The 16,909-nt window shown below is 43.2% G+C and overlaps 1 protein-coding gene across 1 annotated transcript; it reads left to right on the top strand.

Annotated features, from left to right (window-relative positions):
• Window positions 1-60: 60 nt before the first annotated feature.
• TMED2 (transmembrane p24 trafficking protein 2) lies at window positions 61-14,096 on the top strand. Its single transcript, XM_056534400.1, has 4 exons — window positions 61-402; window positions 5,898-6,090; window positions 11,478-11,585; window positions 13,320-14,096. The coding sequence occupies exons 1-4, from the start codon at window positions 223-225 to the stop codon at window positions 13,442-13,444; spliced, it is 606 nt and encodes a 201-aa protein (XP_056390375.1). The 5' UTR covers window positions 61-222; the 3' UTR covers window positions 13,445-14,096.
• The last annotated feature ends 2,813 nt before the right edge of the window (window positions 14,097-16,909 follow it).

Genomic DNA, 16,909 nt, shown 5'->3' with positions numbered 1-16,909 from the left:
GATGACGTGACTTCGCGTTTCTCGTTCTGCCAGGTCTACACTACGTTCCTATGGCCCGGATGTGAGCGTGTCCCAAGCGGGCCACCGTACAGCCGTTACGTGGCACTAGCTGCTAGTTCCCCGGCTGCCTAGAGCGGTGACGCCTCTTCCATAGTGAGGCCCAGACTCCTCAGCGAGGTTCCCGGCCTGTGCTCGCTAGTATCTCAGCCCCCTCCGGTCACCATGTTCACGATATCGGAGCTCGTAGCCCTGGTCGCCTTCTTCTCCGCAACGGCCTCAGGTTACTTCGTCAGCATCGACGCCCACGCCGAGGAATGCTACTACGAGCATGTGACGTCCGGCACCAAGATGGGCCTGATCTTCGAGGTGGCGGAGGGGGGATTCCTGGACATTGATGTGGAGGCGAGTATGAGGGGAGGCCGGTGTCATGGCTGTCATAACGGGGTGTCGTGTATAGGGGGCACTGACAGCTGCCTGCTATAGGGGGAGTCTACAATCTACATATAGGAAATGGTTACTACAACTCCCAGCAGGTGGGCAGAGCCTTTCACTGTCTGGGCATGATGAGAGTTGTAGTTCTGCACCAACTGGACAAATGTAGAATAATCAGTTCTATCACATTGGATCAGTGTTTCTCAACCAGGGGGCCTCCAACTGTTGCAAAACTACAACTCTCAGCATGCCCGGACAGCCGAAGGCTGTCCGGGCATGCTGGGAGTTGTAGTCTTGCAACAGTTGGAGGCCCCCTGTTGGAAAAGATTGCGTTAGATAAGGATAGACATAAGGCTCCATGCACACCACCCTTTGTTACATTAAACATTTATTTTTATTCATGTTTTTTTTTGTATACATATATAAATTAAGCATCCATTTAAGTAGTTTTTTATTTTATTTTTTTATTATTATTATTATTATTATTATTAATAAAATTGTGCCCTGTGCACCTGCAGCCATGCTTGTCGCCATCACCTCTGGCCAACGAGGTTCTGATCTGTTACTACGCCAACGTGATGTATTTGTGAAACCAATGTCTAACACGTACACGTTTTTAGTATACGCTATACATGTTTTTAATGTATCCCTGTATTCAAATACATTTGTGTGTGTATATGTATGTATGTATGTATGTATGTATATATATATATATATATATATATTATGACATATTCTAAGTCCATACAGATGCTCCATTAGGTCTATGGATACACTAAGCGATATGTTGTCACATGTCACCCCGAAATGTTTCTTCCTGTAAAACATATACATTTTTTTTTTTGTACGAAATATGTGGTAGCACACCTAAACCTACAATATATATACCATCTAAAGCACTTTTCTCATACGTTCGTAGAAGTCTAAGGATACGTTGGGCTATACCTGTGCATTATGTTTACCTAAAAGAAATGTATACAAAAGTGTAATGTGAATGGGGCCTTAGACATTGGCTGAAGCTATGACTGACAGGTGTCGGTCAGGGGGAAAGAAGGATTAGACTAAGAGAATTTGGTCGGATTCGCAAAACCATAAACGGGCACATTATGGGGGAGATTTATCAAGACTTGTGCGGAAAAAAAGTTGCCCATGGCAACCAATCGGATTGCTTATTTTATTTTTCAGGCCTTTTCAAAAATGAGAGAAGTAATCTGGTTGCTATGGACAACTGCACCATTTTCATCTGCACAGGTTTTGAAAAATCTCCCCGTTTGTCCCTATTTTCCTGTACTTTCCAGTGCCCAGTTATGCAAATTAGGCCCATGTGTCCAGGGGGTGTTCCCCACCATGGCAAGAGCCCAAGTAAGTCCGGCCCATATCCTCTTTATTACCGCCCCCTTGTATCTGGCATTTGACTGACCACCACTAGATAGAGAAACCAGATCGAAAAGTTAGTGACGTGACTAAACAAACACTTGCCGCACCACGGTATACGTTGGAATAACTTTTAGCTGGTATCCCAATGTGATTGACAGTGTAGCCTCAAAACTTGATGTGAATGGCACCTAAGCGATCTGCAAGTGTCCCCATTTGGTGCTAGTCAGATATTTTAACTAGAGATTTTTTACACATTAAAGGCGTACTCCACTGGAAAACATATATAGCAACAGGTCTTTACAATAGTTTGGAATTAATAGTGCTGGCCAACTTATTCTTTGGTTGTAGAGATATATATATATATATATATATATATATATATAAAAACTGATGACAGAAAGTTAAACAGCTTTGTAAATTACTTCTATTAAAAAAATCTTAATCCTTCCCGTACTTAACATCTTCTGTATGCTGCACTGGAAGATCTTTTCTTTTTGAATTCCCATTCTGTCTGACCACAGTGCTCCTCTGCTGACACCTCTGTCCATATCAGGAACTGTCCAGAGCAGGAGAGGTTTGCTATGGGGATTTGCTCCTACTCTGGACAGTTACTGACCTGGACAGAGGTTTCAGACAGAAAGGAAGTTCAAAAAGAAAATAACTTCCTGTGGAGCATACAGAAGCTATTAAGTACTGGAAGGATTAAGATTTTTTTAATAGAAATAATTTAACATTCTGTCATCAGTTGATTTAAATTTTTTTTTTTCCAGCAGAGTACCCCTGTATTTTGCTGCATATTTTCTGCAGCTGATTTTGCTACCCATTGACTTCAATTGGTAGGAAAATAAGCAGCAAAAACGGCTCGTGTGATCTTACCCATAAAGGGAACCTCTACGCACGACTGAGGGCATAGAAGCAAGGGCAGTTTATAATATCTGTCCTAATGTTTCCTACCATGTGTTTGTTGTAGGAACTGAGCGGTGTAAGTGCCCCAACAAATACTTAATGTGATGTGAGGAGTATGCTGATCACTCCTATGTAGGCATCAGCCGGAGACCAAGCCACAACTAGTCTCTGCCTGTAATCCGCTCTGCAAACTGGCTTCCACATCACACACTGCCGGGACATACAAGCCTCCCTGCTTCTCAAGAAACTACCCTAATATTTTCTGCATGTTTTATGCTGCTGTATTTTTTTTGTTTTTTTGGCATGATCTGCAAAATGCAGCAATTTTTATTTTATAATTTTTTTCTGGACGTAAAAATGTTTTTTTTTTTTTTTTAACTCAGACCGAGAGAGAAGGTGCCACACTGCTGCAATGTTTCCAAGGCAGCTGCATGAGGCATAGCAGGTGTTGCACTTTTGCTGCATAAACTGCTGCCCGTGTGCCACCTGCATCTCACAACACCCAATGTAGATTCAGGTAGGAGGCCACAAATAAGTGAAATTGAAGAGGGGTAACCTGTCACTTGTTTTATGCTGCCCAAACCATGATGCAGCATGAAACTCGTGCGGTTCAGTGCTTACTTGTGCTTGTCCTGGCATTGCTGTATTATTTGTAGCAGTGGTGCAAGGAACTGCAGTGTTGTCCAATTTCTAGCTTTAGGCCTGGAATCCCGAAATCTTAGCTAATTTAAGGGAATAGGGTCACTTTTTTTATTTTTTTATTTTTTTTACAAGCTAGTGGTTCTGGGGTTAAAATACTTCAAGATATTTAAGACTATAAAGCAGAGTCAAAGGGGTTTTAACGGTACCCCCTGATGCCCTGGTACTCAAGGATCAAGGGTATACCTGTACGCCCTTGGGAAATCGTTCAGCAGGCACCCCGTTCAAAGCCCTGGGGGGGTCCTGTGACCAGTAACCCGAAAAAAAGGGTGATTGGTGCAGTCAGAGTCGGCACCAATCACCCTTGCCCAGCAGGAGTGAGGTGGCACCGGTGCCACCTCACGATCAGCGTGATCAGTCGGCTGCCCCGGCTAACCAATCACCCGTCCTGCTGGAGGGAGGGGGTGATCGGCGGTGGGGGTTGTGGGGAGGCTTACCCGGAGTCCGGTGTGGCGGCAGTCCCAAGTGGCGGCGGTCTTCGGCGGAAGGATCTAACAGCAGGAGGTAAGCACATTTGCCTCCTGTTGTTGCCTAGCAACAACTCCCAGCATGCACAGCCAAAGGGCATGCTGGGAGTTGTAGTTTTGCAACAGCTGGAGGCACAACTGCAACTCCTAACATGCCCTTTGGCATGCTGGGAGTTGTAGTTATGAAAAATTGTGCCTCCAGCTGTTGCATAACTACAACTCCCACCATGCACGGACAGCCAAATGCATTCTGGGAGCTGTAGTAGTGTACCTCCAGCTGTTGCAAAACTACAATGCTCAGCATTCCCTTTGGCTGTCAGTGCACAGCTGTACAGGGTACATTCAAGTATCGGTGAAAATTTACCACTATGTTAAAGTAGAATATGTCAAGAAAAAACAATTTCGGAATCAATTTCATATGTTCAACCATCCCAGAGTTATTAATGCTTAAAGTGACAGCGGTCAGATGTGCAAAACATGCTCTGGTCCTTAACCCCTTAACGACGCAGGACGTATATTTACGTCCTGCGCCGGGTCCCGCGATATGAAGCGGGATCGCACCGCAATCCCGCATCATATCGCGTCGGTCCCGGCGCTCATCAACGGCCGGGACCCGCGGCTAATACCACACATCGCCGATCGCGGCGATGTGCGGTATTAGCCCTTTAGAAGCCGGGTCACTTTCACTTTAGAAGCGGCGGTCAGCTTTGACCGCCGCTTCTAAAGTGAAAGTGACCCGGCTGTTCGGGACCGCCACGGTGAAATCGCGGCGTCCCGAACAGCTTACAGGACACCGGGAGGGCCCTTACCTGCCTCCTCGGTGTCCGATCGGCGAATGACTGCTCCGTGCCTGAGATCCAGGCAGGAGCAGTCAAGCGCCGATAACACTGATCACAGGCGTGTTAATACACGCCTGTGATCTGTGTAAAAGATCAGTGTGTGCAGTGTTATAGGTCCCTATGGGATAATAATGATCAGTGTGTGCAGTGTTATAGATCCCTATGGGACCTATAACACTGCAAAAAAAAAAAGTGTTAATAAAGGTCATTTAACCCCTTCCCTAATAAGTTTGAATCACCCCCCTTTTCCCATAAAAAAAATAAAAGTGTAAAAATAATAAATAAATAAACATATGTGGTATCGCCGCGTGCGTAAATGTCCGAACTATAAAAATATATCATTAATTTAAACCGCACGGTCAATGGCGTACGCGCAAAAAAATTCCAAAGTCCAAAAAAGCGTATTTTGGTCTCTTTTTATACCATGAATAAAAATGAATAAAAAGTGATCAAAAAGTCCGATCAAAACAAATATCATACCAATAAAAACTTCAGATCACGGAGCAAAAAATGAGTCCTCATACCGCCCTGTACGTGGAAAAATAAAAAAGTTATAGGGGTCAGACGATGACATTTTTAAACGTATAAATTTTCCTGCATGTAGTTATGATTTTTTCCAGAAGTGCGACAAAATTAAACCTATATAAGTAGGGTATCATTTTAACCGTATGGACCTACAGAATAATAAAAAGGTGTAATTTTTACCTAAATATGCACTGCGTAGAAACGGAAGCCCCCAAAAGTTACAAAATGGCGTTTTTTCTTCGATTTTGTCGCACAATGATTTTTTTTCCTGTTTCGCCGTGCATTTTTGGGTAAAATGACTAATGTCACTGCAAAGTAGAATTGGCGACGCAAAAAATAAGCCATAATATGGATTTTTAGGTGGAAAATTGAAAGGGTTATGATTTTTAAAAGGTAAGGAGGAAAAAACGAAAGTGCAAAAACGGAAAAACCCTGAGTCCTTAAGGGTTAAGGTCAAAATGTGCTGAGTCCTTTAGGGGTTAAGCAGATGTCTTGAAATCTGTGATTGTGTTTTACCAATGTGGTTCTCGTGTATGTATGTGTGTGTGTCTGTATGTAGATGTGTATATATATTAATGACATGTTGGAATATTGTTTTGACTGGATTTCTCTTATGGAAGAAAACTATAAGAAGTCCCTTTTTGTGTTTTAGATTACTGGTCCTGACAATAAAGGTATTCATAAAGGAGACAGAGAATCCAGTGGAAAGTACACCTTCGCCGCACATATGGATGGAACGTACAAGTTCTGTTTCAGTAACAGAATGTCAACAATGACTCCGAAGATAGTGATGTTTACCATTGACATCGGAGAGGCCCCGAAAGGCCAGGACATGGAGACAGAGGGTAAGTTGCTTCGTGTAATGATAAAGATAAGTTACTTTTATTGATATTTTTGTCTATTACATAAACCAAGCACGTTAGGTTATATTCACACAGCGCTGGGGTGCAGTAATTTTCTGTCCCTTGTGGCCATACCCTTAAAGGAGAACTATCATGCAGAACAACTTATCCCCTATTCAAAGGATAGGGCATAAATGTCTGATTGCGGGGGGGGGTCCAACCATGGGACACACGCGATCTCTTGCATGGCACCCCAACTCTCCCGGGAATGGGGCGCGTCAACCCCCACATGAAGTGGCGGTGACAGAACCCTCCATGTATCTCTATGGGTAAGCCGGAGATACCCAAACTCTCCCATAGAGATATATAGAGGGGTGGGGTTGTTGGCCGCCGCGTTATGCAGGTGTCAACACGCTCTGTTCCTGGGGACTGCCGGGTTGCCATGCAGGGGATCACAGGTGTCCCAATGATCAGATACTTATCCCCAATCCTTTTGATAGGGGATATGTTGTCCTGCATGATAGTTCTCCTTTAAAGGAGAACTATCAGCTTGCTCCCCCCCGCACTAACCAGCGGTACTGGCTGATGCTTACTGTGCCTGGATCCGCCCCACCGTTTGGCTGAAATCTTAGTTTTTCTGTGTATGCTAATTAGGTGCTAACTGGCACAGGCGGGGTAACTGGCACTCTGACGTCACCGCTGCCGGGCTGCAGCGCCGCCCAGCTCATCAATATTCCTCCCCTCCCTCCGCCTCTCCCTCTTCATTACAGAGGGGAGGAATATTGATGAGCTGGGTAGTGCATCGGTTGCTGACGTCAGTGCCAGTTACCCCACCTGTGCCAGTTAGCACCTAATTAGCATATACGGAAAAACGAAGGTTGGGCACAGTAGGCATCAAACTGATCAGCGTCCCCCGCACTCAGCCAGTACCGCTGGTTAGTGCGGGGGGAGCAAGCTGACAGTTTTCCTTTAAGAGGATGACCACAAGGGACATAAATTTTCCTGCTTGATAGTTCTCCTTTATGGTCTAGTTACACGTACAGTATTCTGAGCAGATTTGATGCGCAGGATTTTCTGCTGCAGATTTCAATGTAAACTGAGTGACTGAACACAGCATTAAATCTGCGCAGAATACTGTACGTGTGAATAGACCTTTAAGGTACAATCACACTGAGGAAATTCCTTGTGGATATATCTCGTGGATTCCCCATAGTGTAAACAGGTCTTAGTGCTCCCTGTAGCTCCAGTGAAAAATAGTACACTCCTTAGAACAGGGTTTTCCAAACAATATGTCTCTAGCTGTTGCAAAACTACAACTCCCAGCATGCCTGGACAGCCTAAGGCTGTCCGGGCATGCTGGATGTTGCAGTTTTGCAACAGCTGGAGACACTGTTTGAAAAATACTGCCTTAGAACTCCAACCAGAAAGTTGTCTCCTCAGCGGAGCCCCAGTATCTGAATGTAACACAATTCCTTCATTTCTTCTCCTCTCTATAATTCTCTAGGTGGTGGAGATACATGGGATGGTATGTCTCCTGCTGTTTGAAGGCTGATGAGAGTTCCTTGTATTTATGTGTATATTAATATTACTTTACAAACATGTATTTTAGTTTGTTTTTTTAACCAAATATGTTTTCTTGTGTTGGCATGATGTGGGTTGGGATTCTGAAGGCGTTGGTTTGGCTGTCACTTCCCTAACAAGCATTGTTGGCATGCTGTTTGTGGTGTTTCCTTTAGCAATATTTATAGCCACGGATCTAGCTAAATATTGCAAGCATTGAAAGCATGCAATTGTGATTCTATTTACTCAATGGTAGTACCCTTTAATACAGTATGCAGTGAACAGGATATAGTTAGGGGAGCAGGGGATTTAGAACATTGTCCGCAAACTTATCTGTATAAACTTGTTCAACATAGATGTTAAATGCTATCAAGCACTATAAACTCAACATTATACAGACCTAAGGCCTTACTTAGGTCTCAGTTTACTTCTCGTTTGTTACCAAGTATGAACTAAAGAAGATCATGACATGGAAATGCTGCATTCATGTGAAGGGAAGTAAGAAAATGTTGAAAATGTTTTGACCCCTTAACGACGCCGGACGTAAATGTACGTCCCGGTGAGGTGGTACTTAACGCACCAGGACGTACATTTATGTCTTAAGCATAACCGCGAGCATCGGAGCTATGCTCGGGTCATGCGTGGCAGGTCCCGGCTGCTCATAGCAGCCAGGGAGCAGCCAGTAATGGCAGACATCCGCAATTGAGCGAATGTCCACCATTAACCCCTCAGATGCCGTGATCAATACAGATCACGGCATCTGCAGCATCGCGGCCACTAAAATGGATGATCTGATTGCCCGCAGCGCTGCCGCGGGGATCCGATCATCCAGCATGGCGGCCGGAGGTCCCCTCACCTGCCTCCGCTACCTTCCATGGGTCTTCTGGTCTGCGATCGAGCAGACCAGAGCAGATGATAACCGATAATACTGATCAGTGCTATGTCCTATACATAGCACCGAACAGTATTAGCAATCAAATGATTGCTATTACTAGTCCCCTATGGGGACTATTAAAGTGTTATAATAAAAGTAGAAAAAGTGAAGAAAAAAAACTCCCCCAATAAAAACGTAAATTGTCCCCCAAAAAGTGTAAAAAAAATAAAATAATAATAAAAAATATATATATTTTATATACATATTTGGTATCGCCGCGTGCATAAATATCCGAACTATTTAAAATAAAATGTTAAGATACCGTACTGTGAGCGGCGGGAACGTAAAAAAAAAATTCTTCAAAATAGGGGGATTTTAAACGTACTAATTTGGTTAAAAAGTTTGCGATTTTCTTTCTTTTCTTTTAAGTGCAGTAGTAATAAAAAAGTAGGTTATCACGGGTATCATTTTAATCATATTGACCCAAAGAATAAAGAACACGTCATTTTTACCGTAAATTTTACGGCATGAAAACGAAACCTTCCAAAATTTGAAAAATTACGGTTTTCTTTTTTAATTTCCCCACACAAATAGTATTTTTTGGGTTGTGCCATACATTTTATGGTATAGTGAGTGATGGTATTACAACGGACAACTGGTCCTTAAGGGGTTAAGGTACATATACATTTGTAAAGTAAAGCCTTACGCTAGGATTGGCTATTCTCTTATATACCGTATTTATCGGGGTATACCACGCACAGGCCTATAACACACACCCTCATTTTACCAAGGATATTTGGGTAACAAAAGTTTACCCCAATACACCCCCAGGAAAGTTGGGGGGAGAGAGGTCGTCGCTACCGGCTTCTCTCCCCCTGCCTGTCCTGGGGTCTAGAGCCTTTCTGCCGCCTCTTCTCTCCCGCTGGCTATCTGCGCCACTGCCCGTTCTCTCCCCCTGACTATCGGTGCCGACGCCGATAGCCAGGGGGAGAGAAGCGGCGCCGCTGCCCCATTGCCAGTGCCGCTGCCCCGTTGCCTCCCTCATACCCGGTTGTATAATTACCTGTTGCCGGGGTCGGGACCGCGCTGCTCCAGGCCTCCGGTCTGCGTCCCATGCGTCGTTGCTATGCACTGCACGGCACGGCGCAATGACGAGTGACATCATTGCGTCTTGCAGCGCATAGCAACGACGCAGGGGACACACACCGGAGGCCAGAAGCAGCGCGGACCCGACCCCGGCAACAGGTAATTATACAACCGGGGATGGGGGAGGCAACGGGGCAGCGGCGCCGGCAATGGGTGCTGCTGCCCCTTCTCTCCCCCTGTCTGTCGGCGCCGCTGCCCCATTGCCGGCGCCGCTTCTCTCCTGCTGGCTATCGGTGCCGTTGCCCCATTGCCAGCGCCGATAGCCAGCAGGAGAGAAGGGGGAGAGAACGGGCAGCGGCACCGATAGCCAGGGGGAGAGAAGGGCCGGCAGCAGGGCTCTAGACCCCAGGACAGGCAGGGGGAGAGAAGCCGGCAGGTCTCTGCACCTGCAAAGCCGCTGCAGTTCATTGATTTAAAGCGCCCACTTTAAATCATTGAACTGCAGTGGCTTATCGGCGTATAACACGCAGGCAGACTTTAGGCTAAAAAATTTAGCCTAAAAAGTGCGTGTTATACGCCGATAAATACGGTATTTCTATTACCTTTTATTAGCTCTTTCATTAGAAAGACATGGGCCTGGATAGTCTGAACTCATGGATCCAAAGGCCAGTCTGCTCCTATTTAGGATACAGTGTTGCGCAGTGTGTGCCACGTGGCGTGAGCATAGATCATACATACAAGCTGTACATTGATGATAGTGAATAGATTGGTAATGGCTGCCTGCTTTTCCAAGTAAAATTGCTGTTCTGCAAAAATAAATAAATGCCCATTATTAATTTTTATTTAGTTATTTTTTAATGGGTAAACAACCTGCAAAACAGTTCTTATAGTAACAACCAATTAGAAAACTGTGTCGAATAGCATAACTATGCAAATTTTTAAAGAAAATTCAGTTATGCAGAATTCTCTATTAAAACATTTCAGTATATACCTTTAGTTATAATAGTTGTAATAGTTCTTTTAAGCAATACTGTCATTTAGACATGTTGCATAGACATGTCAAAAGTCTTGATCTGTTAGGGTCTGGGTATTAAAGGGGTACTCCACTGCCCCAGTGTCTGGAACATTATGTCTTTTTGACTTGCATTGAGGGGGCGTGATGTGACATCACGAGGGGTGTGGCCATGACGTCATGACGCCCGCACCCAGCACTTGGAACAAAATGTTCCGAATGCTGGGGCAGTGGAGTACCCCTTTAAGACCTGCAACTAATCTCTAGATAAAGCCAGGAAAAGCACGTAGCTGAGCACTTCTCTCCCGGCTCACTGTTCTATCCATCTTGTTGTGTTTCATAGACTTACAATGGAGCCCGTCTTATGCATAAAGTGCTCCGCCGTAAACCTCCCAGCTCTTTCTAGTGATCGATGGGAGTCTGAACATGTAGACCCCCGACCGATCAAAACATTTTACTTTTCTGTGTGACGTGTGAAAGGTTTATAATTTTTTTTTACAATAACCCTTTAAGTATGATGGACATTTAGCACAGAGAGTATGCCCATAGTCCTGATTTATCATGTAGGGCCCAGTGAATAAACCACAGAAAAGGTGGGTCGTATGCGTATAAAAGAGCCCTTTGGAATTTACATGTCTAATAAGTATAATTGTTGGGAGATATGAAGTAGGATGGTCTTAGTAAGCACAGAGATATGTTATGGAATTAGCACTTGATGTTTGGTGACCATTACTCTAAATAACTTGGTACTGTTGTGGATGAGTGATTTGCCTTATCTTTGCCTGTCTCCTATGACATGTACTCCCTGTTTTATCTTCTAATGATATATTATGGCTTATTTGTTCACCTGTTGTGCAGCTCACCAGAACAAGCTGGAAGAAATGATCAATGAACTCGCAGTGGCCATGACAGCTGTAAAGCACGAGCAAGAATACATGGAAGTCCGGGAAAGAATACACAGAGCAAGTGAGTCCTCATATTGTGGATGGCTTAGATCATCTAGACAAGGACTTACTAGGGGTTTACTTATTTATTTTGAATTCACTTTTTTTTTTTTTAAATAAAGCTATAAATGACATTGGCAACTGTAAGGGAAATGTAGTATTAGCCTTTGTTCAGATTTTTGCCGGCAGTCTGTCAAAAAGGAATACTGACGTATATCATGACTTACTAACAGCTGACCAATTGAGTTTGATGCACCGAACATACTCAACTAGGGGGAGATTTATCAAAACCTGTGAAGAGGAAGAGTGGTGCAGTTGCCCATAGCAACCAATCAGATCGCTTCTTTCATTTTCCACAGGCCTCTAAAGAGGCCTGTGGAAAATGAAAGAAGCAATCTGATTGGTTGCTATGGGCAACTGCACCACTCTTCCTCTGCACAGGTTTTGATAAATCTCCCCCCTAGTGTCTACATTTAGTCCATTTTCCTAATGTAAATTCTATAGAAAAACTAACAAAAAGGCGCATTCCTAGAGTAGTGAGTCAAGGGGATGTTCACACCTTGCGCTTTGCATTTTCTGCTTACCGGATAATGTTGTGCTCAGGGCACAACACCTCAGTGTAGAATCGCTTGTAGTCCAGAGGTCATTCCTATGTAGTCCAGAGGTGCACACCCATATTGAACCATAGGAGGGGAAGCACCTTACAGCACAAGTCCTATTCTCTGTGAGGAATTTTAAACTCACCAAGTTGCCTATTTCCCGAATGTAGACCTTCATTTTGCAGAACTCAAAAGTGTGGTCTGCTCCCTTTTTGACACAAATGTGATCTGAACATAGCTTTACCTGTGCCATTAAATGTAATGTACATGTTCAGGCCACAGCGACCAGAGTTGGAGACAGTCTTTCTTACGGCTCTTTCCACTGGGCCATACTGGCATGCAGGGGGTCTTAATTGGTGGACTCTCCGCTATGACATCTGTATGCCCTAATAGAGCAGTTTTTCCCAATCAGGCTGCCTCTTGTCACAACACTAAACTCCCAGCATGCCCAGACAGCCCTTGACTATTGTTGTTTTGCAACAGCTGGATGCACCCTGGTTGGGAAACGCCGTAATAGAGCATAAGAATGGAGGTTATCCTTATTGTACAACCCCTTAAAGGGGTACTCCGGTGGACAACATTATTTTATTTTATTTTTTTAAATCAACTGGTGCCAGATGATTTGTAAATGACTTAAAGGGGTACTAAAGGGTGTAGATTTGTAAATGACTTGTATTAAAAAATCTTTACCCTTCCAGTACTTTTTAGCAGCTGTATGCTACAGAGGAAATTCTTTACTTTTTGTATTTCTTTTTTGTCTTGTCCACAGTTCTCTCTGCTGACGCCTCTGTCCGTGTCAGGAACTGTCCAGAGCAGCATAGGTTTTCTATGGGGATTTTCTCCTGCACTGGACAGTTCCTGATAAGGGCATCAGGTGTCAGCAGAGAGCACTGTGGACAAGACAAAAAATAAATTCAAAAAGTAAAGAATTTCCTCTGCAGCATACAGCTGCTAAAAAGTACTAGAAGGGTAAAGATTTTTTAATACAAATCTGTTTAACTTTCTGGCACCAGTTGATTAAAAAAAAAAATTCCACCAGAGTACCCCTTTAATGTTACACTATTGTTAGAAAACTACTCATAGTATCATTTGTTTAATATGTTATTACTTGTACATCTTGTCCAGTTTTCATGAATTCTTCTGTCTTCTCTCAACAGTCAATGACAACACGAACAGCAGGGTGGTGCTTTGGTCCTTTTTTGAAGCTCTTGTACTTGTTGCTATGACACTGGGACAAATCTACTATCTGAAGAGATTTTTTGAAGTACGACGAGTGGTTTAGAGTGCTGCGCCTGTGGGGATTTTCTTTCTTTGCCCTAAATAATAATCCCATTTTTTCCCCCCATACTTCTCCCCTTCTTGTTAACTTGGCCAGACCAAATTTAAAATGTTGCAACTTTTTAGTTGGGAAATGCTCATTGTAGCACAAATAAACTTCATGCTGCATTTGTTACCTTCAGGAAAGTCCCCTTGAAATCCAACTGAAGTGACCTATTGGGAAGATCTTGGCACACGGTCTGTGTTGTGATACCCGTCCGGATTGGAAGTGCATCTAGTTACAATTTTACCACTTTACTCTCACAATCATGTTTTATTTTTTTTTGTCAAGACTAAGAGCCCAAAGAGGCTCATAAATAAGATGGCTCAAAATAAGCCACCGAAATGTCACTTGCAATATCTGTTCTGAGCAAATGTTTTTCTCCTGAATTCCTAGAATAATTTTATGTGCTTTTTCCCATGTGTTGTCTGATACTTCATTCCCCAGCAAGTTCTTCTAGCAGGAAAGTCTCACAATGGGAAGAGGCCCAGATATAAAATGCTCTTAGTAACAACACAATTCTGTTTCTTTATGGGAATCTTCACTAAAGATACTGGTGTGGATTTAGAAAAACTAGAGTTGTTTTGAAGCAACAGTTAAAAAAAAAAAAAAAATAATATATATATATATATATATATATATATATATATATATATATATATATATATATAAATATAAATTCTGCTTTCTTCCAGGAACATGCTTCAGTGCCACATACAACCTATGGACATTTGTGTTGCTGTTTCAGGAAGAAAGCAGCCATGTTTTTTTTCCAGTGCTGGACAACTCCTAGTCTCAACAACTGTACTATCTGTTCTTGCTCATGTTTCTTTTTAGCCGCCTTTAGATCAGTGTTTCCCAACCAGGGTGCCTCCAGCTGTTGCAAAACTACAACTCCCAGCATGCCCGGACAGCCTTCGGCTGTCCGGGCATGCTGGGAGTTGTAGTTTTGCAACAGCTGGAGGCACCCTGGTTGGGAAACACTGATCTAGATGTATAGTTGTGTTATCTTTTTTGCCTAGTCTACAGGAAATAACTACATTCACTTTGACATATAAAGCTTTTTGTCTTCTGTTTTTTTTCTCGATCTTATCCCCATTCAGAGTATAAGATATTTTAGTGAATGAATGAATGAAACCTTTTTTCCGTAGTTTTCATCCCACAATGACTGGTCTTTGAAACATTGTTGTCAGATCTTATTCTTATGTTAAAAAGAGGTTTAGTATTGTCCAATATATCTATTTTGGTGGATACCCCTATTAACATGTACTTTGGATGAGTGCTGTGGTGGTTCAGTAGATCGGGAGAGAAGTCTGAAGACTGTTACCTCTGGTAAGGTTAGTAACATAGGACAGATTATAGGGGTTCTTTGGGAAAGAGAGGAAATCATCAAAAAATATCTGAAAATGAATTAATAAAATACATTTTAGTTAATAAAAAAAAGCTTGTTTTTTGTAGGGGAAAATCATCGTAGGAAATTAAAGTGGTCACTAGAGATGAGCGAACTTACAGTGAATTCGATTCGTCACGAACTTCTCAGCTGGGCGGTTGCTGACTTTTCCTGCATAAATTAAGTTCAGCTTTCCGGTGCTCCGTGGGCTGGAAAAGGTGGATACAGTCCTAGGAAAGAGTCTCCTAGGACTGTATCCACCTTTTCCAGCCCACGGGAGCACCTGAAAGCTGAACTTAATTTATGCAGGAAAAGTCAGCAACCGCCGAGCCGACAAGTTCGTGACGAATCGAATTTACTGTAAGTTCGCTCATCTCTAGTGGTTACCAATCACTTTATCCATTTTAAAACGATGTCATAAAATGAAGAGTACATGCAAAAGGATGGGCGGTGTAGAAGCACCTCTGGAAACCTGCATTGAAGTAAAGCTGGTCATGCATTTCTGATATGTCAGTCTGATCATTCATTCGGACAACAGCTATTTCTTCCGAGTTTTATGGGGAGGGGGGAGGAAAGCTTCTGCAAGACTCTTCTGGCAGTGGCTTATCTCCATCCAGAACAAATGGGTTGGGTATGTTGAAATCCTACGTGTCTGACTGTTTTCTCTCCCTGACATCTGCTCTCAGAAGATGCCCCCATGCCATTTACATGATTGGCCAATAATGTATTTGTTTGGATTAATCCCACTTTTTTGTTATAGAGTACTGGCAGTAGTGGCATGAACGTGCACACTTGAGTATGTGTGTTGTGGTCAATAAGCCCGACAGGATTTTGACAGCTGCAGCATCACCGACCAATTGTGGAACAACATAAAAATCCACATTTATCTGTCTGCAACCAAAACTGTCTGGCTTTTCCCATCACAACCAATTATAATAAGTTCTTGTAAAATAAAAACTGAGCAGTGATAGGTTGCTATGGGTAAAATCAAATAGTTTTTGATAAATCTGGGCCGTGATCTCTCCTCGGCATTTCCAACAATGTTAATTGCTACAGCCTCCATCCATGCCTTGCATGCTCAGGTTCGTACACTTATGTTGCTGAAGCCATTCAACCTGAGCAGATGGGAGGTCTCATTCCCATGCAGGTTTTTATCGCTGCTTCCGTACGCACCCCATCCTATTGCGTGTACTATTCATTTCAGGATGGTTTTCTGGCCATTTGAATTGACTACAATGATCATCCCCTAGACACAGCGAGTCCTTGTGTTTTTTTTTCTTTTTTTTAAATAAATAAGTCTGTCTTCTTGGTTTTCTTAGATGGTAGAAACTGTGGCACTGCTTGACAACCACCATATATATTAACTTCAATAGAAGAGAAAACAAAAGGAGGCGACATTCACCATACAGGAAACTTCTTTATTCACACTGCGGTGACAGCAAACAGGTTACAGGCAGGGGAGTGGGGTGGAGGACGGGGCTGCCGTTTCCATTTTCTACTGGGCTGAGCACCACTGACACAGGCCAGCCCTGTCAGTATATCTATCTGTGTATTCCTGCGTTCCTCTCCAGGCCGGCTCCACTTCTTCTATATTATTCCATAGATATTAAGTTATCGGTAAATCCTACCAAAATCAACCAGCCAGCATTAACAATTTGGCTAAACTATACAACTGCCTTAACAATAAAAGAAAATTTAGTTCAGCTCCCCACCCAATACAGACACTGGGTAACACTGTTGCGGATGTGGTGTGGCACTGTGAGGAAGATAGGAGCACGGACAATGCGGGCCTTATCCCATACAGAGCAGATAGGAACAAGAGGGTGGGGTCCAGCTCACTAAAAATGAAAACGTAGCTTTTATTGTCATTATGATCCAGTAAAAGCTATGTTTTCATTTTTTGTGAGCTGGACCCCACCATATTGTTCCTATATACAACTGCATGGCTGCAATAACTTCACTAGTGCATGAGTTTTATATCCTATAAATTGCTTTCGGAGAACATCCATGGGTTAGCACTAGAAATGAGCAACGTTACA

Source organism: Hyla sarda, chromosome 1 (genome assembly GCF_029499605.1).
Source record: "Hyla sarda isolate aHylSar1 chromosome 1, aHylSar1.hap1, whole genome shotgun sequence".
Lineage (NCBI taxonomy): Eukaryota > Metazoa > Chordata > Amphibia > Anura > Hylidae > Hyla > Hyla sarda.
The sequence above is the reverse complement of the archived record's forward strand: the minus strand, read 5'-3'. Positions and strand labels throughout refer to the sequence as shown.